General features: G+C 39.0%; 2 protein-coding genes across 6 annotated transcripts in view; both read left to right on the top strand.

Moving 5' to 3' along the window:
- Nucleotides 1-21,112, top strand: part of LOC117429908 (serine/arginine repetitive matrix protein 3-like) — an 80,316-nt gene extending 59,204 nt beyond the window's left edge. For 2 of the 5 annotated variants that reach the window (XM_058998219.1, XM_058998220.1), the window contains 6 exons: nt 1,114-1,218; nt 2,086-2,269; nt 12,273-12,595; nt 13,336-13,572; nt 13,877-14,011; nt 17,791-21,112. In XM_058998219.1, coding sequence (XP_058854202.1) covers nt 1,114-1,218; nt 2,086-2,269; nt 12,273-12,595; nt 13,336-13,572; nt 13,877-14,011; nt 17,791-18,016 — 1,210 coding nt within the window. In that variant the 3' untranslated portion in view covers nt 18,017-21,112. Of the gene's footprint in view, nt 1-1,113; nt 1,219-2,085; nt 2,270-12,272; nt 12,596-13,335; nt 13,573-13,876; nt 14,012-15,765; nt 16,734-17,790 lie in introns of those variants that run through there. The other 3 variants (XR_009308390.1, XR_009308391.1, XM_058998221.1) reach the window with 3 other exon arrangements.
- Nucleotides 21,113-23,440: 2,328 nt separating this feature from the next.
- Nucleotides 23,441-26,316, top strand: LOC117429340 (heat shock protein beta-1-like). Its single transcript, XM_034048717.3, has 3 exons — nt 23,441-23,961; nt 24,625-24,688; nt 25,156-26,316. Exons 1-3 carry the CDS (start codon nt 23,550-23,552, stop codon nt 25,292-25,294), a joined length of 615 nt encoding a protein of 204 aa, XP_033904608.3. The 5' UTR covers nt 23,441-23,549; the 3' UTR covers nt 25,295-26,316.
- Nucleotides 26,317-26,735: the final 419 nt, after the last annotated feature.

The raw sequence follows: 26,735 nt of genomic DNA, 5'->3' as shown, positions 1-26,735 counted from the left end.
CACATTTACAGGGTTATTCTACAGATTTTCCGATTTTACACATGAACCATAACACATATACTGAGCATCAAAAGAAAATCACTTATATTTGAGCATCAAAAGAAACGTATCACTTATATTTGAATAAAATTCACTAGATGTGATCGAAAAATGACAAACTGTTTTAGAGCAGGTGCAGTGACTTTTTATTGTGCTGATTAACAATGGACAACACGAAGTGATCTGTCGAACTTGGGCAGTTGTTGTGACTCTTGATCTCCCAGTTCGTGGCCTGTCATTGGCAGTGTGTCTGGTTATACCGTCTCGCCAGGTTTGAAATTGCTGGCTGTGAGCACCCAAGACGGCAAGCCACAGTACACTGTCCTAGTCCAGCCTCCAACATGCCGATTGCACGAAGGCGCTGCTCTCTTGACAGACGTGGCATATTGTTTTTTTTCTGTGATTTTCTTTATTGCTTTTATTCAAGCTTGCAATTCAACAGCTGAAATCTCTCCATATCCAGTGTCCAATCAACTGTCTCACTAATTAGGTGATTAAGTGCATATGCTTCAGTCAGAGTCACTCCAGCGTGTCATGGTCAAGGATGCTCGAGTGATTAAAAAGAAACCAAAAACATTTCGTCAATGTCCATCATTTATATACCTTAATTTTATTTTTTTTTCAAAAATAAATGTGTTATAATCGTGATAAGTTTCTTTTGATGTTCGGTATATGTTATTTATCATGAACAGGCACTTATTTGTAGCGTATGCCACTCGCTGCACTTACAAACACTATACCAGTTTGAAATTATCCAATGACTGTATATTAATATTCATATTTTACATTTCCATCACCACTGCATGGTGATTAATGCCTGTGCTGTAAGTGGCTGGAGTGTGTTAATACATTCAGCCTTAGCCAGCTCTTCTTGGACATTATTAATGAGCCACTCTCCTGCTCTGCTAGTTTGGTAGGGAGCAGGTGGAGAAAGTGCCAAACTCAGCTCATTTTGAGAGTGCTACTCTGCAGATAGCCCTCAGAAAACCTGTGCTTGCCAGATCGGAGCACTGCACCTGGGTCATTTTAATTGCCCTCCTCCATCAGGGTTAATGCTGCTTGCTTTTCCCCTAGATCCCCTGTAGAATCCCCCGGCAGGTCCCACCGAAGAGGGAGTTGCTGCAGCTCCCGCAGTGCCTCGCTGTCTTCAGTGTGCAGCTTATCTACGTCTCCTAGCAGGTATGTCCTTATGACCAGTCACACTGATCCACACTAGTGAGAAACACAGTCACAGCACAGTGCCCCATACCCAATAAGAATAGCAATCTTCTCATTGTTTTTAACCACCTTTTGGGCAATTTAATGTCAGATAAATACAATGTTCAGTTTGGTTTTTTTGTGTCAGTTTTACACTTACAACACTTTTGTTTCATGGTTTTTAAAGTGCTCTGAAGATTGGATACATTGTGAAATGACTATGATTTAGACATGCTTTCATTCTCCGCTCTACCAAGCCTGCAGCTAAAGCAGTAATGCTATTTAACTGTCAGTTAAGGTCATGAAGCATGACGCTTTTAAAATCTGTGTGGAATATTAAAATATCCAGTACTGCATTAGCTGTTAAAATATATAACACGAAGAAGCACGAGGTACTGTGGCCTAAAACAATGGATTGGAAGTCAGGTGCTGGAACCAGCACCGGAGCCTAAATGGAAGTCAAAAATTGCCAAGGGACTGTGTGAATTACTTTGGATCACACTGGCAATCGGCTACAGATAGGCAATGAGATTAAAATAATTCTGATTGGACTACTGTTGGGGACCTTTGGGAAATGATGGTCTCAGCTATTTACATTGCAATTGGCAGTAATTGTATTGCAAACAGTTCCACCAATGCCAAGAAGAATTCATCAGGAATGGACATAAAACTACAGGTAGGTTATGAGTCCAAAACCTCTTAAACATAAGCAGAAAGCAGACCACTTGTTAACCAGTTACAGTCACTATGCAGGCTTACTGTACATTAAGAATGAGGATTTGGCGCCTTATTATTAATAATAATAATGCTTAGGTTTCTGGGGCCCTAAAAACACTTTCTGTCCTGCAGACAGACTCCCAAGCACAGAGCGGATGGGCACAGGGCCTACTGCACCCCTTCCAGCCGCAGTGTGTCTCCCTCGCCCGCCCGAGGAGGCCAGCCCTCCCCCCCCAGGCAGAACGGAAATCGGGACCCCACTAGGAACGGACGAGAGGATGAGGGGAACGAGCTCCCAGCAGAGAAAACCCAGGATGTATGTAATCTCTTCTATACCTTTTTTCTTTCTTTTTTTGTTTATTAGTTCTAGTCTGCTGTATTGGTTTGATCTAGCGGTAGCCATCAATAGCAATCAGCTCCCGAGCGGGACTGCCTGTGTGCTCGCCATCCTTCACCATTATGTTTTTATTTATCATTGACATCAGAACAGCCTGGGATAAAAGTGCACAAGGTTAAGGATCCCTTTCTGGCAATTAAAAAATGAATAAAACTCAAAGCACGAGTCAGCAGTAAAACCCAGTTCCCTCATATTTGTTGGGGTGGGGCGAGGGGGCCTAGGCACATTTCAGTACATTTCATAAATATCTCTTATTAAATGCCTTGCATGCTCTCAAACATTACTGAAAGATCTACACATGTATTTGTAAGTTCTTGAAATGTTCATTAATTGAAAAAAAAACTAAAAAGTTTTAAAGCAGTCTATGGTTTATTTAACATGTAACCAAAATTTTGAAATGTAGATTTCCGAATCGTCAGCTAGTGATTTAAAGAAGTACATTAGGCCGTGATTTATATTATTATTATTATTATTATTTATTTCTTAGCAGACGCCCTTATCCAGGGCGACTTACAATCGTAAGCAAATACATTTCAAGTGTTACAATACAAGTAATACAATAAGAGCAAGAAATACAATAACTTTTGTTCAAGCAAAGTACAAGTGTGACAAACCACAATTCAATAATACAGCAGATAATAGTGATAGTTACATCAGGATATGATTAAATAGTGATAGTTACATCAGGATACGATTAAATACAAAGTACTACAGGTTAAACACTTGGCAGATTACAGTATTCTGAAGTACAGGATTAAATGCAGTAAAATAGGGGGCAGATAAGAGCAAAATAAAGCACATTTACATGAAGGGTGATAGTGTCCCAGGATACAAACAGAGGAGTTCTACAGGTGCTGTTTGAAGAGGTGAGTCTTAAGGAGGCGCCGGAATGTGGTCAGGGACTGGGCAGTCCTGACATCTGTAGGAAGGTCATTCCACCACTGCGGAGCAAGGGTGGAGAAGGAGCGGGCTCTGGAGGCAGGGGAGCGTAGCGGAGGTAGAGCTAGTCTTCTAGTGCAGGCGGAGCGGAGAGGTCGAGTGGGGGTGTAGGGAGAGATGAGGGTCTGGAGGTAGCTGGGTGCAGTCTGGTCAAGGCATCTGTAGGCTAGTACAAGAGTCTTGAACTGGATGCGAGCGGTGATCGGGAGCCAGTGGAGCGAGCGGAGTAGTGGAGTAGCGTGGGCGAAGCGAGGCAGAGAGAACACCAGGCGGGCAGCAGAGTTCTGGATGAGCTGGAGCGGACGGGTGGCGGACGCAGGGAGGCCAGCCAGGAGGGAGTTGCAGTAGTCTAGGCGGGAGAGTACCAGGGCCTGGACCAGGAGCTGGGTAGCATAGTTGGTGAGGAAGGGTTGGATTCTTCGGATGTTGCTCAGGAAGAATCGGCAAGTGCGTGCCAGAGTGGAGATGTGCTGGGAGTAAGAGAGGCAGGGGTCCAGGGTGACTCCAATGTTCTTAGCTGAGGAAGAGGGAGAGAGTGTGGTAGATTCCAGAGGAACAGAGATAGAGAGATCAGAGGAGGGGGAGGAGGAGTGAAAGAAAAGGAGGTCAGATTTAGAGAGGTTGAGTTTGAGGTGATGCGAGTGCATCCAGGAGGAAATAGCAGACAGACAGGTAGAGATACGGGAGGAGATGGTGGAGTCAGAGGTGGGGAAGGAGAGGGGAATAGAGTAGGTGTGCCCTTTAATTGGGACCATTTGTTTGTGAAAGAAAAATACAGTAAGAAACACCTTAGATGGTTATTTTAAGTTGTTTGTTACTATCTGTGTGATAGCAGCTCTTTGGATCTGTTCCACTATACTTGCCTAGTTGCAAGAATGGAAAAGTGACCATGCTGATGTGTAGATGTCCCCTGGACTGCCTCAGCAGTCTGAAGGAAAAAAAAAAAAAAATCCTCTGCAACTTTGCCATCTGACCTGGCTATTTCTATAAAAGTGAGATTTACAGATCTCCACCAAACATTATTTTAAGTTTAAAAACAGTAAGATGAAATGGACCCCATAAGGATTTAGCAGTAAATAATGAATTTATTATAGAAAAGGATCATTTTTTCAGTTCCGGTGGTATACTGTGTTTCTCTGGCTAGTTTAGGATCTTGCAGTAATGGTTTGAAACGAAATGCTTTTCAAAACATAAGAAACACAAGGGGTTGGGAAGCTTACACTGACTATTGCTCTTCATAATTCACTCTTTAACAAAATACAAGAGAAACCGTCTGAAGGCACATTTAGCAGATAAAGGTAGGGTTTTACATTTCCTAGGTAGAGTGCTATTCTGCTTTTTAGTGTACTATAGTACAGTATAATACACCCCAGAGCCAGCCTGCCTCATTTATATTGGACTCTGGGGGTCCAATCAGCTAGCATGAGAACCAGTCAGAGGATGTGTAAAAGGTACAGCCGCCCTTCTGTACTGCATTACTGTATGTCATCTGGAACAAACCCAAACCACAGTAAGTTCAGATACTTCATTAGGACCCTACTCCGGTATAGTTAATACTGTATGTGTGCTTTCCTTAATCAAAGCTGCTCACAGTTTAAATATATTTATATCTGAAGTTTTGGATTTGTGTGTATTTGTATTGTCCATGTCAGAATGCAGAACTCTATCAGGATTAAAGTTTAGTGATAATGATTTTTGAATGTGGGACGTTGGTATGTGTTTTTAATACAAGGCAGATATTCAGAAATGTGTTGCCCACGTTTGCATGTCTCTGAGGGAGTGTCTTTGAGTTATTTTATTTTTTTTGTTATTGATTTTAGTTCTAATACAAATAAATATCCAAACGTATTTTCTGTCTCATTCTATATAAAAAGCATTCATATGTTTTGGAACTGGATCAAGTAGGTTAAAGGGTACGTCAATTAGATTTCTTTTTAATACAGATGTCTGTAAAAATGCTCAGTATAGGATAATAAGAGCCAAACTGTCAAAATTGTGTCAAGACCATTTTTTTTTAAAAAATCAAATGTAGAGTACTACTTCTTTTGTTTTTGCATGTCACACCTCGATGGCAGCAACACTTCTGTCACGTGAATTAATGTCCATTTCTGTTTATGACATGCATACCTGTTCAATCTGTGCTAAGTATAGCAATTGAAAGGAAAATGTTTTTACATGAGGAACAACTCTTAGGCGTAGACCCTTGCAGGCTTTGTGTTGGAAATTCATCTTTTGGGGTACAATAAAATCCTTCTGTGATATTTACGGTGAAGCCTGAATTAACCTGACACTGACTGGACTAGGGGTGGCCATCCCTGGTCCTGGACAGCCACAATCCTGCAGGTTTTCTGGGTATCTTTAAATCATTAATGGCCAAACACCTGGACAAAATGTAAGTGTTGACATATTAAGAAAATATTTGGTTCAATTAAGTAACTGAGAACTCGGGTAGAATGAAAACCAGAAGACCCTGCGGCTCTCCAGGGCCAGCGTTGCAGCCGCCTATTTACATTTCCTTAATATTAAATGCATTACCTGTCCATCATTCTCTATTGTTGTTTGTGCTAAGATCCTTATTTATTTAGAAATGACTTTAAAGCTACTAAAGATGTCATTTCTGCCATGTTATGCAACTGTGGCAGCTGTGACAGAGTAAACAGGACAGTCTCTGAATACAATTCTTCAGCTGTACGCCCCTAGTGGACAAAAAAAAACAACAACTCAGAAATGCACCTTTTGCAGCAGCAAAGAGATTAGTCTTGAAGATATCGTCGCAGAAAAAAGTATTGGCACCCTATGCTTATTATACTATAATACAAGGTAACAGATTAAGGACAAGCATTTAGTAAACTTTAACCACCTTTTAACAAAACAAAAAGCAAAATACACAATTTCTAGTAATTTAATAAACAATCTTTATCAAAAAACAAATGTAATTATTTTAAAGTATTCGTTCATGACCCCTGCTTTAGTGTTTCGTGTCTTCCTTTACTTTTTTTTGCTTTCAGACGTTTGTGATAATTCTTGACCAGTATGTTACATCTTGTCGGGGAAATCGTGGCCCATTCTGATTTGCATATTTCCTTCATCTGGATACACAATGCTTGGCTGCAGCTTTTTTCAGATCAGTCCAAAGCATTTCTGTTAGACTGAGATCTGCCGATTGAGAAGGCCGTTCCAGAACTTTTATCTTCGTTTTCTTCATGAATTCCAGAGTTGACTTAGCCGTATGCTTTGGGTCGTCGTTGTGTTGGAAGATAAACTGTCTGCCAATCAGCCTACGAGCAGATGGTATGATTGTACTTTGTAGAATGTTTTGATACATGGCTGCATTCATTTGATTTTCAATCACATGAATGTCTCCAGTCCTTGAACAGATCGAACCACCTCCATGTTTAACTGTAGGTACAAATGTTCTATTTCAGTCTCATTAGACCAGATAATTGTGTTGAAGAATGCTTCTGATTCCTGATCACATTTTTTGGCAAATTTTAGAGGGTCTCTATGCATACAGCTCTTCTGTGTTCAGGTGCTTTTGTACAGTTCTTTCATTCACTATTATGCCTGATGCTTCTGAATCTTTTTTTTTTTTTTTTAAGTCCTTGGGTGTAAATCTTTTTAGCTGCTCGGATGTTTCTCCTACCTGCTTTTCTTTGGCTGTCCACTTCTTTCAAGCTTTTCAGTTCTATTTGTATTTCTTGATTATTGCTCTGATTTGTAGATTTTGGTATTCCATATTCCTTTGTTATAGTTTTGCTACGAGTGCTTTTCTCAAATGTGAATCCAACTCCTTTGTCTTGACCATCATCTGCTGTGTTGCCAAAACGTTCTTCTTCAACAGAAATAATTACCTCTTTCTCTGGCTATTGACTTTATAATGCGGCTTAATTGCTGTGTAATGGTTTGAAATGAATGAATATATTTTTTAATTAGTTCTATTCAATTTTGACAGACTGCTTGTTTTTTTTTATAGATATTGTTTCTTAAACTGCCAGAAATTATGTATTTTGTTCTTTGTCAAACTAATTAGTGGCTAATGTTCACTAAATGCTTGTATTTAACATGTTGTAGGTGTATTAAGTATAGGGTGCCAATACTTTTGTCTGCGACCATAATTCTCAGCAGAACAAACTTAATAGGATATGAAACAGGTAGGACAATAAATCTTAGGAAAATGTAGATGGAGTGAAGTATTGATTTAAGACCGGTATAGCAGTGGCTTATTTAAGGCAATTTGCTTGTATTGAAAACAATTGTAAATCTGTTCTTTGGTTTACTGGCTGGTAAGATTACCACTTAATTCAGATGATTGTTAATACAGGTTTTACTGTACTTTTATATTACAATAAGGCCAATAGGTATATATTTTTTAAAAACCTAATCAGCCTTTATTTGTTTTCAGTTTTACAACACTTGTATTGCATTTTGTACACTGCTTACAGTGCTGCAGTGTGAAAGAAAACATATTTTTTTAATACACCAGGAGATTAAAAAAATGTAAAAGGGACATCAACCGTTTTGAATTGCATCTGTTTAAAAGAATAGCATTCTAAGTAACTCAAATTGAAGCACAAGTTGCATACACTGTGCACAACCTAAACAAAAATAGCATATATTCTTGTCTATGCTGTGTTTGCATAACGTCCTGGTTAATGGGACCATAGGAGAACGAGACTCGCATAAATGCAGCCGGAGATTAAGTGGAGATAGACTTAAGACAGAGGGAAGGGGACACTTCTTTACAGAGAGAGTGATGAGGCTATGGAATGGGTTATCTAGTCATGCTGTTGAGACTGAATCACTTCTCACAATTCTTCTGTGACCCATAGGAAACAGCATAATTGGGTGAGAGCTCCCAGCAGCCTTCTGTCTAAATGTGTCCTTGATTATGTGACTCCTGTTCTCCCATGATTCTGTCAACCATTTTAATAAGATCGGAGAAGAAAACACAGCAATTTGATCTATCTTTACAAATACTGTACTGTATTCTAATAACCAGGTCGCTGGCTCTATATATGAGTCTAGTTTCATTTGATAAATACAGATTTGTCCTCTTTATCTCCTGGGCAAAGCTGTAAAAAAGGTTTCTCCAAAAGGAAATCAGATTACATATCGGCACAAGCTCTGTAAGTACTAGTTTGGATGGGCAGGTGTTATTTTCTCCAAAGCTTTGATGGAGGAAGTGCCTCAAAGCTCTGCCTGTGCAAATAATGCATACTGTGGTAGAACTCCACTGACAAAAAAACCCCGATTTTGAAAAACCAATCAAGCAGTCATGATCAATAAGCAACCGAAGACCGAGTTGCTATCAGGCTTATGTATTTCTATATTTTACCTGTTTGCTATCCAGATACAAATTGGTTTGTGGACTGCAAATGGAGCTGGTGCCTGCCCTAATTTGATACTGGACCGAGAGGAGAACTACTGATACAGATTCACAGTGCTGCTGTATCAGGGGGAGCAATTTGATAGCTGGCAGCCCTTTTAAACAGATCTTCCCAAAACACGTTGCGCTCCCCTAGTTTTCCATTCTCACTGCTGTGTGTGACTCACCTCTCTGACCTCTATGTACAGCTGGTGTGCTCTTTCCCTTTCATTAGCTGACTTACTGCATGCCCTCACAGTCATTTCTTTATTTGTTCATATATGTTATTCTAAAGCTTTTTTTTCCCTTAAAATTGGTCACGGCTGCTGTTTGAGCAAGAGAAAGCAGTATTTGTTTTGTTTTGATTTTTTTTTTTTTTAAAGCAACAGATCAATAGCACATTACTAAAGAGTCATTGTCTTTTCCCCCATTCTGCACTCCAATGTGGAGAATATTGTTTTCTTTTTATTATTGCATACCTGTCACTGATTGAAAAAAAAAAAAGGTAGGTATTGGTCTGCCTACGCACGTACACATTTTGCGGATGAGCCTGTTAAAAGCACCCTAGCTTGATTTTTAAATGTTTATATTTTTTAATTTTGTATCTTTTGGTGTTTTGTTTTTTTAACTCATATATAACTCCAGTTAGCCCCAGCACACGATCCTCTTCCATTTTTCTGTTGGTAGAATGCATATGTGTGTTTAGCTTTTTCTTTCCCACCATGAATGGTATCATCCATGTTTTTATTTTTTTAAAATTTTATTTCAATAGCTGTTCTTATAACTGTCAATGACTCTAGTGGCTGTTTGTCATTCTAGTTTTAGAGAGCAAAAATGGGGCTATGGTCATTTCCATGTCATTAATTTTTTTAATTCACCTGATAATTACACACCAGCCTTTCTGAGATTATATTTATTTACTTGGAACAATATTTAATGCATGTAAGATAATATATAGAAATGGTTATAGTGAATTTGAAAATGCTGTTCTGAAAACTGATCATCACCTTTGACCTTTTCTTCACGTACGCATTCCCCAAACAGACCCAAAGAAACCAGTGGTGTGTGTTTAACTGCCTTACATCATTTTTACAAGTGTTTAAGTGTGCTGGTTTGTCTTTTTTTAATGTTATCAGTGGTGTAACTAGGCTTATAACGCAATTATAACCCACTGAGCTCTAAAACCAAAAATTGTTAACAAAACAGATACAGTGAGCCAAAAGACAGATGAGTAAGTTTGATATTATTATGATTATCATTATTTTTATCATCACAGTGGTAGCCATGAATATTGCATCATTCTTGCCAAATGTGTGCTTCTTCATTATATTAATATCCAAGCCCATAGTGCCAACATGCCAAAACATGGTGAAGGGCAAGGGAGGGCCTACTAAGCTTTCCTAAAGCAATCAGTGGCTGAACAGATCCATTTTGTTTTAGATAATGTCATTTTTCTTGCACAGTCTGCTTGATGATAAATAAGAAGTAGCCTCCCTGATTACCAAATATTTAAACAAATAAATACAGGACATACAGACAGAATATATCGCTAAAGAGAATATAAAACTGATTTTTGAAGCAATAAGAACTTTGGAAACTCAGAATAACCTACTTACACCTCCTGTTTTTGAACTTTCTCTGCAGTATTATTTTTTGTTATCTGTGTTTAACCGTGAAATTCAACTTCCCTATATCACAGTTAGGAGATGATGTGGACCTGACTGATATTGGATGTCCATTACAATAACAGGTCTCATTGTTTTTTGCCAAGATCAAACATGTACAGTGTCTTTGAAGCGTTGTGGTGTACCGTACACAGTCCATCCTTTTCAGCTTATCAACCACTTTTGACGCTGTCCAGCGTACGTAGATCCCCACATAATAGCATATGATAATCTCAAAGTCCTCCAACAGTTTCCTCAAGGTCCTGTATGATTTCTGATGAAATAAGACGGTTTGGAAGCAACGTCTGTGATCATAAACAAACTCTTTCTCTTCAAAAGCACGCTGCTAACCCAGGTGCTGTTAGAAGTTACTTGTAAACTGATCTGCATGAAGGAGTTTCTCTACAGGCAAGAGGCACAAGGAGATCATTTCATCCACGTGTTGTCTGACCCATCTAGTTTCATATCACTGAGTAATACCCAGCAATAAGGCAGCACTATTAGGTGCTAAAGACATCGTGTCTTGGTGTCACAAAGGTGATCCCGACAATGTCATTTTTAAAGTAAAAGGTCAGAAAGTGATGGGATTGCTTCTATCTTTGGTAGGTAAGAGGAGACAGGCCCCTTATCGTTTCTTCTTTACAGGTATTAATATGACACTCCATAGCAATATGATATGGTGCATCATTTGTTTCAGGGAATCCTTGGCTAGTTGGCAGCTCTTGTGATTAATTTGAGTGCCGTGGTTGTTGACCTACAGTGTCTGCTTCCCATGTGCTCTTCAGTGACACAACCCTTCAGTGTCAGTTGTGACTTTATATATTAAAAGAAAATAAATGCAGACCCAGTACTGTGGGTGACCAACCTGTTAGCACTTTACAATAATAAATTAGGAACTCAAAAGTTATTATTAGACTGTTAGCAAAATTATGAAGAAATGACTGTTTCATCAAGTGCCCTAATTTAAAGTGCAGGGGACTGGTGCACAGAAAGTATATATATATAAATGATGCATGTGTGTTATAAAAAAAGGTAGTGGTTCATGCTTCTGTGTTATTTTAGAGCACATTGGAATACATTTTTATGCTCTCAGCTGTCAATTGCCAATGGATACACTAGCATTTATTCAAAAAGATTCTCCCGGATAATTTAGCACCTTGATATTCAAACTCCCATATACAGGAATATAAAATGCGGCTGCCCTGGAAAACGACATTGAAGGTATAGAAGTGTGTGGTATGGAAATAAGCTAGCGTGAGAGTTCCTTGCACACTGTGATATCCATACAGTACCTGTTCATGAATCACTGCCTGGAAAGGGTTTTGTGTCTTTTTCTCTTGCATTTTGTGACTCTAATGATGCACTTATGTTGCCCCGCTTTTCCCTTTTCTTCATACCTTACCTACTAAAGGAGGGAATACCACTTTATTGGTAAGTGGATGCTAACCAAAAGGGAGTAAAAAATAATAATAATAAAAACAAATATGGGTCGCTGATGACATCTCCGCAGTTCTCTGCAGGAAAAAAACCACAAACAAATACTGTTCAGAACTACTTTTGATGATTTTTTTATTTGACTGATTATTCTATTTGTGAATTTCTTTATTTGTCCTTCCATTTCTGTGATGTTCAGTCCAGTTGTCTTCTTCTCTTATTTTTTTTATCTTCATTATAACTGTTAAAAAAGTCCTCCTTTTTATCCCATTTTTCTTCCTCCTTTCTTTTTTTATCCCTGTTCCTCCTTCTATCCTTTTTAATTTCAGTTCTTTTTCTTTTTTTTCTGACAATTTAATTTTGCATGAAAAGTATTGCATGAGCTGCACTGTAGAGGACTGTCTAAGACTGTAAGAAGTTTAGATATTGTGTAGATGATGTGAGTTGGCAGGTAAACGTTGCATTTTCAGCGTCCCATTAAGGATAGCCTGTTTTCTCTTTTATCGTTTTCTCTCTACAGAGGTTTACATTGTCCGGCTCTCCAAGGGTACAGCCCAAGCTTACCTCTGTGTCCCCACGGCCGAAAGACAACAAGGTACAGAAAGTAATCTCTAGGAGTCCTGGAAATATGTCCCCCACTCCTGGAGAGGGCTATTCCGCTGAGTATGCTGGGAGGCATCGTTCCAGATCCATATCATCCAGCAAGCGCAGTGAGCGACAGAAGACTGCAGCTGAGGCACACAGAGAGTCGGGACACTCCCCAAGCTATACCGGCTACAGCAGCGACTCCGGACATTCGCAGCTCAGCCTCTCACAAAAGAGTAAAAGAATGCAGTTGAAAAAGTAAGTGAGCTGCAGGGCCATGCTGATGGGCAGACAGCGGATCCTTCCCACTCACTTTACTGGCACGTGCATTGATTGGAAGTCTGATAGTAGGTGTCTGGTTGCAAGCATTTCGGTATCCGAGACAAATGACTGTTGTGTCACAAATATGATCCTGCAGATTTACATCCCCTACTTCCTTGAAGAAATCACAGAAGACTGGTCATGCATCCAACCACAACCATTTAAACTCCTTGCAGACTTGTCACATTGACTCAGTGGCGTTCTGGCTGCCCATGAAGATGTACTGCCAGAATAGGCCTCCCTGCCAGAATTTGCAGTTTGTGGCAGATATAGTTGCCAAAATGTACACTGGCACAGTAAATGTGTTGAGCATGCGCAGTGTGCAAAGGTAGCAAAAGAGCATGCGCAGTTCCCAAAGGAAGCAAAAAGTGGCAGTGGCAAAAAAGGGCGGAACAACGACCCTACACACTTGTTAAGTATTCTTTTAGTTCAACCTCTTTGCACAGGAAAACATTAGATTTAAAACACCCTTTTAATGTTCCATACATTTTAGCTAACATCTATTAATTGGCTAAATGTGCAATGTTCTGTTTACTGTTTGTTTTCATCTCTGAAACTGATAGCATCTAATTCTATTTTCAGTTTCTTAAAATTAGCTATAAAAAGGGGTCTTACTGTCGTTCATTGAAACAAGACAAAAAACTAACCAGATTTCTCTCTCTGTTGCCTTCTTTCAGGGCAAAGGACTTGCACGCAAAGCAACGGCATCATAGAGTCCGTGTCGTCGGTAGAAACAAGAGTTCCTCAACGTCTCCGCTCAAGCGCGAGAAACACGGCCGGCACAACTCGGAGAGGAAGAAGAGCTCGTCTCGCAGCCTGCGCCAGCGGAGCAGCTCCTGCAGCAGCAGCCGCTCCCCCTCCCGCGAACGGAGGAGCAAATCCAAGTCCCCACACTCCAGGCAAAACACGTCCAGGTAACGCGGACCAGTCTGTTTTAATGATCAAAACAGTGACAGATCTATTTACAGACACTAATGGCTGGGTTCATAGATCCCGTTTAACACTAATCCTAGACTAGGTAATTTTAGTGCTGATTGGTCCCTGTTAAACCCAATATCTTGCTCTGATCTAGGCTTGTTTCCAACAAACTGACTGGGCCATGTGAATGTTTGAGAAAAAGGCAGATTGCACTAGTGGTCTATGGAATGTCAGTAAACAGCAAAGGGAAAAATAGCAGAGGGCCAATTGTACTGTACGTTGATTTTTGTTTCCAAACAGAGAAAAAGACAGTGAGGCCAAAGCACACCACACTGATACCGAGGCCAGAGCCAGGCGACGTTCAAGAAGTTATTCTCCAATCAGAAAGAGGAGACGAGACTCGCCCAGCTTCATGGAGCCAAGGAGGATTACGAGGTACGACAGGAGTACATGTTTGTGAAGTTCACTATTGGTGAAACCTGTTGATGTATAATCCAGCCTCAACAATAGTGAATTAACTGTACAGGCGGTTGTTATTTCTGTTAAAGTATCTAACATGTAATTTACTGTTTCCTGACTCTTGGCTACAGAACGCTTCACAGAATCTAGGTTCAGTTCAGTGGTTCCATTGAGCCGAGACACAGCTCTCAAATTGACACATATGGGATTATATCTGTTTTTCAGAAGTCAGGATTTGCTGGGCATACTGAGGGTGGGGTGAATTTTTAAATATACCCATTTTTACTGGCTGGTTTAATCTATTGATAGGGTTTGGTACCTAGCAGCATATGATATTGCCAGTAATGATTTTTATTTCATGATAGGCTGCATTCCTTTGTAGTATTGTCCCAAACCTGATGTTTTAACTGTGGAAATTCAAACTTTCCATCCACTCTTACATGTACCTGGGGCAACTGACGTGTTTTGGGAGAGGGACCAAAACAATGTTATAGTACAACTGGCTGGAAAATGTAATCTTGAGAATGCGAGAGTCTGCATAATGAGCAGCAATCTAGCCATATTTATCATATATACTTCAGGAAAAATGACCATATTGTTTTCATACAATATATGGTAAAACTGAGTGAAGTAGGTAAATGTTTTGCCACTGAAAATATAATACATGCTCTCAAAACAGTGCTTGTAAAGATCTGCCATGTGCATTTTATATATAGATTTGTTCAAGACTTTTCGCTTTTCAGCTAAGTGGATAAATTAACATTATTGGGTGAATTTATTAAGACAGTAAAGGGCCCTATGGATTCTGTCATTAAGATGTCTTTCTATGTGTAATGCGTTGAAAAAAGCCAGCCAAGCAACTCGTGACTCAATGAATTATTCATAGTCCTACTAGAGTTCTCCCAAACTATTCTGAGTTGCTCATGTAATGTAATTACATATTAAAAAGCACGTGCCTCAGCCTAAACAGCACAGTGCAATTAGCATCCTTGGTTTTGCACCTGGGGACCTACATTTGCCAATCTTGTTTCAGATGCCAAGTAGTCTGCCCATTTCTGTGTCAGGCCATCTCCAAATTGGACACAGAGCTGAAGATCATCTGTATTTATGAGTAGTGTTGACACACTGATGAAATGCCATTAGATAAAGATGCAGGAGATTAGCAGGTACATAGTCCTGCACTGTGTTCATATATTATTAGCCAAGCGTCCATTAATTAGTAGCATACCAGTACAGGTGGCATATGATGTTGGATTGTAGGATATCGATAGGATTCACTGGCTTTTGAACCCTTTTGAGATTGCATCTGATTTTAACACAAAGCATTCGACTGCAGGTGCTGTATTCTTTGCTCATTACCTCATTGCACGTGGACGTTGACTGTCTGGGCTGTTCTAGGCAGATCCCTTGATACAGTTAATTGTAGTTGAAAATGCAGGCGAAATCCAGCTTGCAGGTGTCTTGCAGCTTTATATGTTGGCCTTAAAAATGATGAAGGGTTTTTAATAACTGATAGCTGGCAAATATATTACTAAAGTTTTTTTTTTCTTTTCTTTTAAAAATAATGATAGTTTTGTGACATTTGTGAAAGGTTTTAAGTTTAAAACTACCAAAAAAAAAAAAAAAAGCACACTAGCAAAACATGAGAGTGATTTTCTGCATGTTCTATATTTTTGAATTTCTTTATTTCTTTATTTCTTTTCCCATCGATTTTTCCATTTCATGTTAAGGTCTCCTGAAGATTACCAAATGAAGGCTATAGAGCTACAGGCAAGGTTACCATGGTAACTGTTGCTTTGCATCAGGACCCCTGTGCTTCTCCCTGAACCTGTTAATACAAACCATCCTTCACCAGCACAATTATGCCTCATTTCCTGTCTTCCCTTTAAACGCCACAGGACAAAAGAAGACCTTGGGTTGTCAGTACCTGGAGTAGGTGGTTTCTAGTGCTGCAATAATAATATTAACTGAGGTGGTTTCTAGTGCTGCTATAATAATAACTGATTCCACTGCTATCAAAGACCTGATAACATGGTTGAAGCCAGAATCGTAGCTACCTTTGGGGCATGCTTAATGGACTTTTTTCTATAGAATACTACACGAATAATAATATACATATAAAGTTACTTTTAACTTTGTATTAAATTATCATCCATTTAAGAAGAATTTGACTTTAAGTGTACAATTTAACCTAGGTATTCAAATGATTAAGGGTCTGGTTTGAATTAAGTTATGGTAACGTGGGCTCCCGAGTGACGCATCCGGTAAAGGCGCTCCGCGTGGAGTGGAGGATGCACCCTATAACGTGGAGGTCGCTGGTTCGGGTCCAGGCTATTCCACTGCCAACTGTGGACGGAAGTTTCCAGGTGGCGGCGCACAACTGGCTGAGCGCCAGCCAGGTGGGGAGGGTCTAGGTTGGCCAGGGTGTCCTCGGCTCACCGCTTAACAGCGACCCCTGTAGACTGGCCGGGCGCCTGCAGGCCTGCCTGTAAGCTACCCGGAGCTGCGTGGTCCTCAGATGCTGTAGCTCTGAGGTGGCTGCATGGTGGGCCGGCAGAGTGAAAAGAAGCGTACGGTTGACGGTGCATGTTTCAGAGGACGCGTGTGTCCGTCTTCGTCACTCCCACGCGGGGTTGGCAGCGGTGAGCCGGGTTGAAATAAAAATAATTGGACATTTCAAATTGGTGATTCCAAATTTTTTTTTTTTTAAAGTTATGGTAACATTAGGATTTTCAGTTCCTGGATTTGAATGGAGTGAAAGAGCCACTGAGCTATCATATCTGCAATAAGGGCCCGAGCAAACGCACCTTTCTCTGAGTCCACTAGAGGCAGCCATGAGGTCTGAGGCTGCCATCTAGTGAGAGCTGAGGGAAGTATAACAGTTATCAGTGTTGCTATGTAGTAGAGTAAAAAAAAAAATCCCTTTCTTTTAAAGTAATATTCTTTTGCAATGAACAGATTTTCATTGTCTTTGTATGAATTACTTGACCAAATTTAGACGAGAGATCTTGAACAGATTTTTAAAAATTATCTTTGAATTATCAGGCCTCTAAATCTGACATGAGCTTTTGTTCAAGGTAGAAAAAGAGGATTACATGTAAAAATTAAGATCACACGCTTCCTTTTGGTGAGTAACCTGATAGCGGTTGAATCATGTTGCACTTTTAAACTTATTGCTGTTGATTTAATATTAGATTCTGTGGCAGCTAATCACACCCTCCTCTGCTTCCTGAAACTCTTCTTAATATTTCTTTACTCACAATATCTCCACAGGGGCTGATAAGATGTATATTGTCATCAATGTGCATGGGCTACAGCTCAATGTAGCTGTATGATCACACTTTATTAACATACTTAATTCACAGACTGGGTGAAAAAATCTAATAACATGCTCAATCACTCCTCTCTTTTATCTGAGCAGTAGCAACTAATTACTAATCAAGTGAAGCTTAATTATAAACAGTACAATTGCATTCTTGCACTTTGAGTACTGGAACGGATTTATCAAACCTATTAAGAGTCATAAACAATGGCATGGGTTTTACATGTAGAACTCATAAACATTTCAGAGCTACAGTGTTGTAATCGAATTGTGATTTACTGATTTATCCCTTGATATATCAGACTCGAAAATGCTGCATCTTTGGTTAAAAAATTAACCAAAATAATAATTCCAGTACTCAGAGCAGCATTTTGCTATTCGCGTTTTGAGGTGGGCACGTTTTGAGATCATTAACGCTGTTTTTCCTCTGTAGCGCACGCAAGCGACCCATTCCATACTACCGGCCTAGTCCGTCTTCACACAGCTCACAGAGCAGCGACTCCGCCCACAGTCGAAGCCGAAGCCGCACCTACGACAGTGGCAGCAGCTACAGCCGCAGCAGGACTCTGAGCCGCAGCAGGAGTAGATCCCGGACGCAAAGCCGCAACCACAGTCACAGCTACTACAGCCGGAGCAGCTCTGAGAGCGCCGGCTTCTAGAACTCCAACCACCGTCTCCAGGGGAACCAGAATTCCACAATCGCCCCGCCCCCTCTGAATCGGAAACAAAGAGCTATGTGAGCTGTGTTTCATTATAGCAGGATAGAATCTGTCATTTCTCTGTGTGTTTCCTCCTCCCCTCCTTCATGGAACCACGAATAACAAAATATATTTTACATTAATGACTTATGATACTTGATTGACGTTGTTCGGTAAAATCTGCGTTTTTTCCAATCCAGTAAGTTGTTGAGGAGCCTAAAGAACGAAAGCATGTTGATCATAGCCTGTATTATTATAAATGTGATGATGTGGTCTTGTCTCCAGGAATATCTAGTAAATCCATGCCCTGAAGAAGTAATTGCTGCGTGCCTCCCGAAGAAAGATGAACTGGGCATCATGAAAACGTGAAGATTCACTTTCACTTAGTATGGGTTGGTGTTTCACTTCCTTGCTTCCTTCGTTATGATACCTTTCCGCTGTCCAGATTCTAGTCTGTTCGGTGCTTAAACTCAACAATGTACCCTGTAGGGACTGAAGAACAAGGTGTCATAACACCTCAACAAAAAAAAAAATCTTCCACGTAGCAACAAGAACCAAATATTGGTAACTTCCTACAATGAAAAGGCTGAAGAAAAGTGGACGTTTTTCTCTTGGATGGCCGGTGAAACTTTCTAAAGAAGAACAACGAAAAAACAACATGTATCTGATGATTATATAATTGAACAACTTGTATCTGATGATTATATAATTGCCGTAAAGTAGTAAGATTTCTTTTCAAGGCTTAAAATGTTTGTTTGAGAGGCATCTCCTAAAAAGGTTTGAATGATCTGTTCTGGTTAAACTATGCACTGTAAATACCATATTATTTAAGAGGTGTATCTTTTGATACTCTCAGCATGTTGTACTAGCAAAGAAACAAGTAATTATGTAGAGAACTGTGGAATGCCCAGCACTTCATTATCTAAAATCTAAATCTAAGCACACAGATTCATTATTTTCACCTTTAATTTATTTTATTTAGTAAATGGTTTCCTATTCAGGGCTGGAGTACATACAGTATTCGTTCAAAGTGTATATAAAGAGTCGATGGTAATAACTTTTAATGAAAGGATTTTAATTACACCAGCCATAAACAAATGCAGCACACCACACCACACCAATAGCCAAATTGATATTGGCATGTGTTCTAGCACTATGCAGCTCTACAATTTTGTTAAAAAAACGAGAACATTAGTAACACAGACTGTGAATGTGGTCCAAAGATTATACTTACAGTCTACTGCTCACTCTACATGGATCAAATGCATTTAGGGCAGAGGCCCAGGTGAAGGGCTTTACCTGCACATCCTACCACCACTACTGTAAGTACTCCAATCCCACGACGTGAAGCCTGTGTGGAACCAGGTGTGGTTGAGAAAAACACAATACTATTCTGATCTTATATTTCAAGCAGCAAGTGCATTTCATTCCCAGTATTGAAGGGTTACCTTCAGAGATGAGAAGTCGCTACTTGACGTTATTGTTTACTCCTACCCTCAGTCACTTCTCATATTTTGTAATTTGTGTGACTAAGCTTATTTTGCTTCCAGTGTTTACTGTATATGCCCTGTTGCTGTAGTAATGTGTTTTACATCTAAATCAACTTAGTTGAAGATACCCACTTTATTTCCCAAATGTTGACACAATATACAGAGGTAGGAAAAAGTTGTAAACACACTCCAAGCTTCTTTTTCTTCCAAAGAAGTAATTCCCTGTCGGAGATGGAAAGGTATTAATCGGACACCTAATTGTCTCAGCTTCTAAAGGCTATATCTTGGGAACCACTAGCCTTGTTTTGTGTGGCTGTACTCCATTTTGACATACTTGCCATGGTACTGATACAGTGTTTATATGCTTGGTGTTTGCTAGTGACCTACCTTGATTCGATATCCAGTTTGACAGGCAACAACCAAAATGACTATGTTTGATAACCTATGAATCAACCTAAAGGACAGTAAATAATTACGATATGACATGTTGGTTTGCCATTTTTCCATAACTATGTAAAAAAAAACAAACAAACAGATAATTCACTCTTACTTGTTAATGAAATATACATTTGTATTTATTTATGTATTTATTTATTTATTCATTCATTCATGTATTTATTTATTAACAATGGGGGTTGTCAAGCTGAATCAAAATGCTAAGACAGGATATGAATAATAATCGTTTATAATAATAATTAATAATAATCGTTTAGGTACAAAAATGGTATAACATTTTATATAATGTTTGTATTCTTTGTGGTTGATTCTGAGTTCTGTTTCTCCAATACTGAGATTTAACAATTGCCCATCTTGTGGATCTCTAACTAGCACTGTGGAGTCTTCCTGTCAGTTGTGTTTGATTTACATCTCTCTGAGTCTATGACCTTTCAACTATTTCATCTTATCCTGCTTAATAGTAGCCTATTACTATAGAACTCAGATCCATTCACAAAGATTGCAAACATAAGAACAAAAAAATCAATCCAGTTGGGTTTAGCATCAAAGCTTTGGTTCATTCCCCTGGCTCCAGATCGAACAGAATATTTTGAACAGGCTGGCATTTTATCAAGATGTACAAAACTGCTTTCCAAAAACTAGCTGGATAGCACAAGCAAGGCACCAGGGGTTAACTAAATAAAAGGAATTACAGGTGTAAGTTCCTTGATATCGTGTTTATGAACAATGTGCTGATATTGACACAATGATTGTGACTGACCCTCTGTTGCGTGATACTGCTACTTGTCTATAGTCCCCGAAGTGAAGCTTTTGTACAAATTGCTGAGGAGGTAATATGTTGTATAGACGATACATTTCCAGTCTGTGTTTTCAATTTTTGTACTGGTCTTAATGCTGGTGGTGTGACAGGGAACCTTCAGTCTTCCTGGTTTGTTTAAGTCTCTGTCACTTGCTGAATGTTACATTTTTTAAATGTAATCTAAACAGCAAACAAAAAAACAAACCACAGCAACACAAATCTGTGAAAAGACATGTTCACCTTTGGACTGTATACCCATCGTAGTAGCCGTAGTTATACTAGTTCATATAATAAAGCATATTATAAATGGAACTGTTTAACTGTGTTATCATTTAATGTATATGTGAGACATACTCAGCAAATGCCCAACTGTTAAGATGTATTAAATCCTTAGCTATAACCTCTTTAAGAGATATAATTAATACTATAACAAGTTACAATTTCAAAAATCATTCTTTCTATTGTTTTTTTTTGTTGTTTTTTTTAATCACTCGAAGGCCGAGTCTTGTATTCTAATTACTTAATTAGTGTTATGCCACTGATATCAGGTAACATCAACAACATGATATATCAAACACAAAATAAAAAAGCATGCCCCACGTTGAAGGTATCGCACACTAGCCTCCTCTAGCGACCTCTAGTGGCAGGAAATACTCATCTGCACTGTGGTCATTTTCCAAAGTGTAGTATGACAGAGTATCGAGTGACACAGACTGCCTACATATTTAAGGAGGTATTCATGTTACGTTTCTTTTGTAATAGTGGGCAAAAGAACAAAATGCAGTTTTAAGATATGTATAATGTTCTGAAAAACAAAACGTATTGCCATTTTCCTAAAATGTTTCTTTTAAATAACGAAATCGCTGAACCCCTCCTGTTTGACCACAAAAAGCAACGAGTGAAATTAAACCTTAACATTTATAAAAATGGTCTAAACCCCACTGAACAACACTGGCGGGTTGATACCGCATGGTCTTAGTATTAATGAAGGGTTAATATAGAGCTGTCAGATAACTAGAACTGAACAGCAGCTTGTGAACTCTAACGCAGACTTATTAAAAACAAAACAAAAAACAGCATTTGAAGAATTGCAAAAAGAACCACTCTGAATTACTTAAAGCGACTTACCCTTCAAAAGCAAGATTTCTAATGCATACGCTGTACCAGTGTATGACCCACAGAGGGAGCTAAAGTATATGGAAGTTCTGCTGATGTTCCTCCAGTTCCAGCAAGCTTTGGAATATTCTCGTCTGTCTCTCGTGTTTACATTCAAGTCCAAGCAGAGCAGAGAAATGGATGCGCTGAAGTCTAACCAGATGTAAATGTGTCTAGTCTCTAGAATAAAAAAAGAAAAAGGTAAAGTAGGTTCACAGAAATGTGCATAATTGATTAACAAAAATCAATGTATCAGTTATTCACATTTTGTTTACCTTCGTCACCTTTTTCTTTTTTGATTTAAGGTGTTTTGTTGCACAGCAGTTTTTTAAAATTAAAAATGTAGTCAATAGAATATCTTTATGGTCCATATGGAACCAAGTAAGTTATACTAGTCTCAGGTTTCAGTAGGATCTCCTGAGTAATTGATTCACTGAAAAACTATAATTCTCACTACGGGAATATTAGGGATTTTAACCTTAAAGATTCATTTTTATTCGATTAATCGGAAAATGTGATCAATTGATTAATGACATATATTGTAAATCCCACATGATACGGATTAATAAATCTATTCCCAAATCACTCATTAAAAGAATTACATTTAAATATATTAATTTAAAACAACAGGACAAAACCAGTAAAAGCAACCGTAGTTTTTAAACAACATTTTGGTGTGATAGTAGTGATAGGCAGCAGTGTGGAGTAGTGGTTAGGGCTCTGGACTCTTGACCGGAAGGTCATGGGTTTAATCCCCGGTGGGGACACTGCTGCTGTACCCTTAAGCAAGGTACTTTACCTAGATTGCTCCACTAAAAACCCAACTGTATAAATGGGTAATTGTATGTAAAAATAATGTGATATTTTGTAAGTCTGCTAAGAAATAAATTATTATTATTATAGTATGCATACTTTTTTTTGTTACTGAGCCATCGTCACAAGTATACGCCTTCTGAGTGTAAACCAGGAGAATGGTCCATATTTTGCGACTACATTTAGACTAATTTGGCGGCGTTGCTGATGAATAATAGGGTATTATATTACATTATGGGTGGTTAAACCCATGATGAATGTAGATAAATGCAATTTATTACAGTATGGTACAGTCTGTAATGCACTTTACGTGTGGCAGCCCCAACATCACACATTAATTCGTCCACAGAACAATTTAACGTGCAGTTGCTGGATTGTTCCAGAAACTTTTAATAAACCGTTTGGAATTTTGCGTTAATGGAATTCTGAGTTTTACATTTTGAATTCAAAATGGGCACAAACCGCAGGTGTTCTCAAAAGTGAATTCGCTGTGTGTATGTATACAAAATACCAAGGGAAGGTTTATTAATTGGAAGTACTCCGAGGTTAGCTTGAATGCCAGCTGCAGCAGCCAAGTGGACCTTCTGACTAAATTCCTTACTGGCGTGTCATTCCATGAATAGACATTTTCTAGTCTCTTCTATAAATACCTCTGCTGGGTTTATAAAGCGGGCAGCCAAGCAACTGCCGTTACTGACGACCCACGAGCACAGAGAGAAAGCTGAAAGAGAAGACAGAAAACTTTTTTTATTCTACCTGGAAGTACAGTATCCTCTTCATCATGTCTGAGCGTCGCGTTCCCTTCACCTTCCTTCGTAGCCCTAGCTGGGACCCGTTCCAAAACTGGTACCAGGGAAACCGGCTCTTCGACCAGAACTTTGGCATGCCTACCACCTGTGCCATGCCTGAAGAATGGTACACGTGGGCAAGCACTCACTGGCCGGGATACATGCGCCCCCCGGTTGCGGGTCTACCGATAGACGCAGCGGCAGCGACCCATGCTCAAATGGACCAAGCCCCCATCATGCCGCCAAGTCCTTTCCATTACCCTCGCGTCATGAACCGCCAGTTGAGCAGCGGGATGTCTGAAATTAAACAGACTGCGGACCACTGGAAGGTCAGCCTGGACGTCAGCCACTTTTCACCAGAGGAAATCGTGGTGAAGACCAAAGACGGCGCAGTCGAAATTACCGGTAAGTTAAACATCTCGCTTGATTTCACCCATTTACACTTTCCGTGTACACGGCAACACTTCACAAGCTAACTGCTCTTTTGCTGAGATCAGTGATTGTACCTAATCGAGTGAGTATGGACATGAATTATTATTATTTTTTTTGCAATGTGAAAAAACGAACCCTATTCACAAAGTTTTAAATCATGAGTTATTTAAATCCAAAATCTGTCTTTACACATGATTTATTTTATTCTGTTGTAAAAGCTGTTTTTCACTCAGGTTGAAACCATTGCTGTATTAAATACCTTTGTCATTATACAGAAGTCAGAAACCAATAACATCATGACAATTACCACTCTCTACTAAGTAGTCACCAGCAAGCCAGCAGTTACTGAAATGTCCCATAGAGTTCTGTAAATTAATAGCAAAGAGATAGTTGTTTAGAAGGCTGTTTCTCAGACTCCTGGTTACTGTTGGAGAGAAAACAGCTGTTATGCCAACTGGATAAGTCCACTTAAACCCAGCATACATTAGTGCGCTGTGGAAATGGATGTCTTCTACACTGAACATATGCTGCAGACCCTTGCATAATACATTCCATACTACAAACTGCATTTCACCTTATATGAAAAGAAATTCATACTTCCTGTAGCTTGACCCGGTTATTATTTCTTCTTTGAAGGAAAACATGAAGAGAGGAAAGATGAACACGGATACATTTCAAGATGTTTTACTAGAAAGTACACGTAAGTATTATATTTACTGATGCCCAACCAGCATTGAAACTAGTAAGGATTTATTTAAGAGAAAGTCGTTCTTCTTTGTCTTTATCTATGGTTAATGACCTCATCTTCTGTGAAGTGGTTTTTTTTGTAGGTTTTAAGCATTCATTTCCACTACTTCAGAAATACTACCAATACTTTTTTTGCTACTATGAATGATGTTAAGGGTAAAATGTATTAAGTACAAGGGTTTGTTAAATCATTGAACGACTCTAGTCGTTGTGGTTTAGCACTGTGAGGTGTGATAAATATTAAAAGATGATATGGTTTAAATATGGTGCTCACATTAAAAAATGGATGCAGAGTCGTTTAGTCATTAGTGCAAAAACATTTGTCTATATTGATATAGTCATGTAAAACCCTAGAAAAAGCTGGATGCAAAAAGCTGGATTTAGAAAAAGAATGCAAATGTGTTCCTGTTCTCTTTCTAGACTGCCCTCTGGATGTGATGGGAGCCAAGTCGCGTCAACTCTGTCTCCTGACGGAGTGCTGACAGTGGAGACTCCCCTACCCAAACCAGCCATTCAGGCTGCCGAGGTCACGATCCCAATCACTGCTGCGAAGAAATGAGGAACCAGCATCTTCCATCTGAATGTAAAGAGCAACTCCTGCCTTGAATACACTCAAAGCAAAAGAAGTGATTGTAACAACAATTTATCTATATTGTGACCATATAGTAACAGCACATGTTCTAAATTGATTTATGCAATGGGAATTAGTAAAACATTTTGTACTATTGCAACATGAAGTAATCTAATAGTATTCAGATTGCTTGTCTTTTTAATGTGTAGTACACTATCAATCCCTGGATTGATGAAATTGTAGTGATATGTTATGTTATGTTTTGCAATCTAGGTGGTAGAGTAAGTTTGACTAATAAACTTTTTTTTTTTTAATTCTAAAAACATATTATGTGGTATAATAAGTCCTGTGCAGCAAAATCAGTATGTATGTATATGTGTTGGTATGTATGCATGCATGTACAGTATGTGTATGTTATCAATGATGGAAGCCCCCTCTTGAGACAATGTTGCAGTAATGTGCAGTCAGTCTATGAGGTGGTCCGAACAGACAAGGAAAAAAGAAAGATCTAAAAGGCTTATATTGAACAAGAACACAAAGAGCCTGTTCTTTTCTTTACTAAGTTAAAGACATGACACTCAATAATTCTTAAGATGAATAATTCATTTTACATCCAGTCGTGTGTTCAAGTGATTTGTTTCTGTTTTATGTATATTTTTATGCTTCAAAAACAAATCAAGCAAGTTTGAATTTCCAGGTTTATTTTGAAGTGTATTATTTTTTACATTAGCTATTTATACTAATGCAGCTGCAGTCCTGCCTGAATACCAGGATCTCAGCATTCAAACCAGCGCCTCTTCAGGGATGGATCAAGACTCATTACACAGATACCTCTTGTATTATTAATGTAGAAAATGCAGCCACTCAGCTTTAGAGTACAATACTTGTATTTGCACTGTCTATGCACTCAAACTGTAGTCAATCATAATTATAATGCCTGACCCTTTAAAGACAAGGTTGTTTTTGGACTGCTGTCTAAAACAAATAATAAATCCATCTTTCATTGTTGACTACTGGTGAAAAAAAAGATTTTTTTCATATGAATAGTGTCCTGTTGCAAAGCGTAGAAATATCCATGCTGAAAAACAATGAAAACATGACCTACTTTGAAACCTATTTTGGTAAATTGATAAATAATCAATTTTGATTGTAAGATGAATGCAGAGCTGACTGGGCATGGAGGCAATCTGAGGTAAGGCTTGTACAACAGTTCTCCAATTCGATTGTTGCTGGTGGTGGCCTAGCTCCGAGCAGGCTGACCTGGTTCAGGGAACTGATAGAATAACAACATAATCGTAGGTGTGTGTGTGTGTTGTGAAACAATAATATCGATAAATATCAATTCCTTTTCGGAAAAACTGATGTATAAGAAAAAGCTCCCTTTTGAATGATAACTACAATTCTTGGTTGCAGAACGGCGTATACTGTA

This window comes from Acipenser ruthenus, chromosome 24 (assembly GCF_902713425.1).
Source record: "Acipenser ruthenus chromosome 24, fAciRut3.2 maternal haplotype, whole genome shotgun sequence".
NCBI lineage: Eukaryota > Metazoa > Chordata > Actinopteri > Acipenseriformes > Acipenseridae > Acipenser > Acipenser ruthenus.
Note: the sequence above shows the minus strand (reverse complement) of the source record. Positions and strands in the feature narration are given on the sequence as shown.

Excerpts from the sequence above, each read along its gene's own strand:
- LOC117429340 (XM_034048717.3), top strand. The coding sequence starts at position 23,550 with ATGTCTGAGCGTCGCGTTCCCTTCACCTTCCTTCGTAGCCCTAGCTGG. Across the intron at positions 23,962-24,624 it reads CGGCGCAGTCGAAATTACCG|GAAAACATGAAGAGAGGAAA; the intron begins GTAAGTTAAACA and ends TCTTCTTTGAAG. Across the intron at positions 24,689-25,155 it reads TGTTTTACTAGAAAGTACAC|ACTGCCCTCTGGATGTGATG; the intron begins GTAAGTATTATA and ends TTCTCTTTCTAG.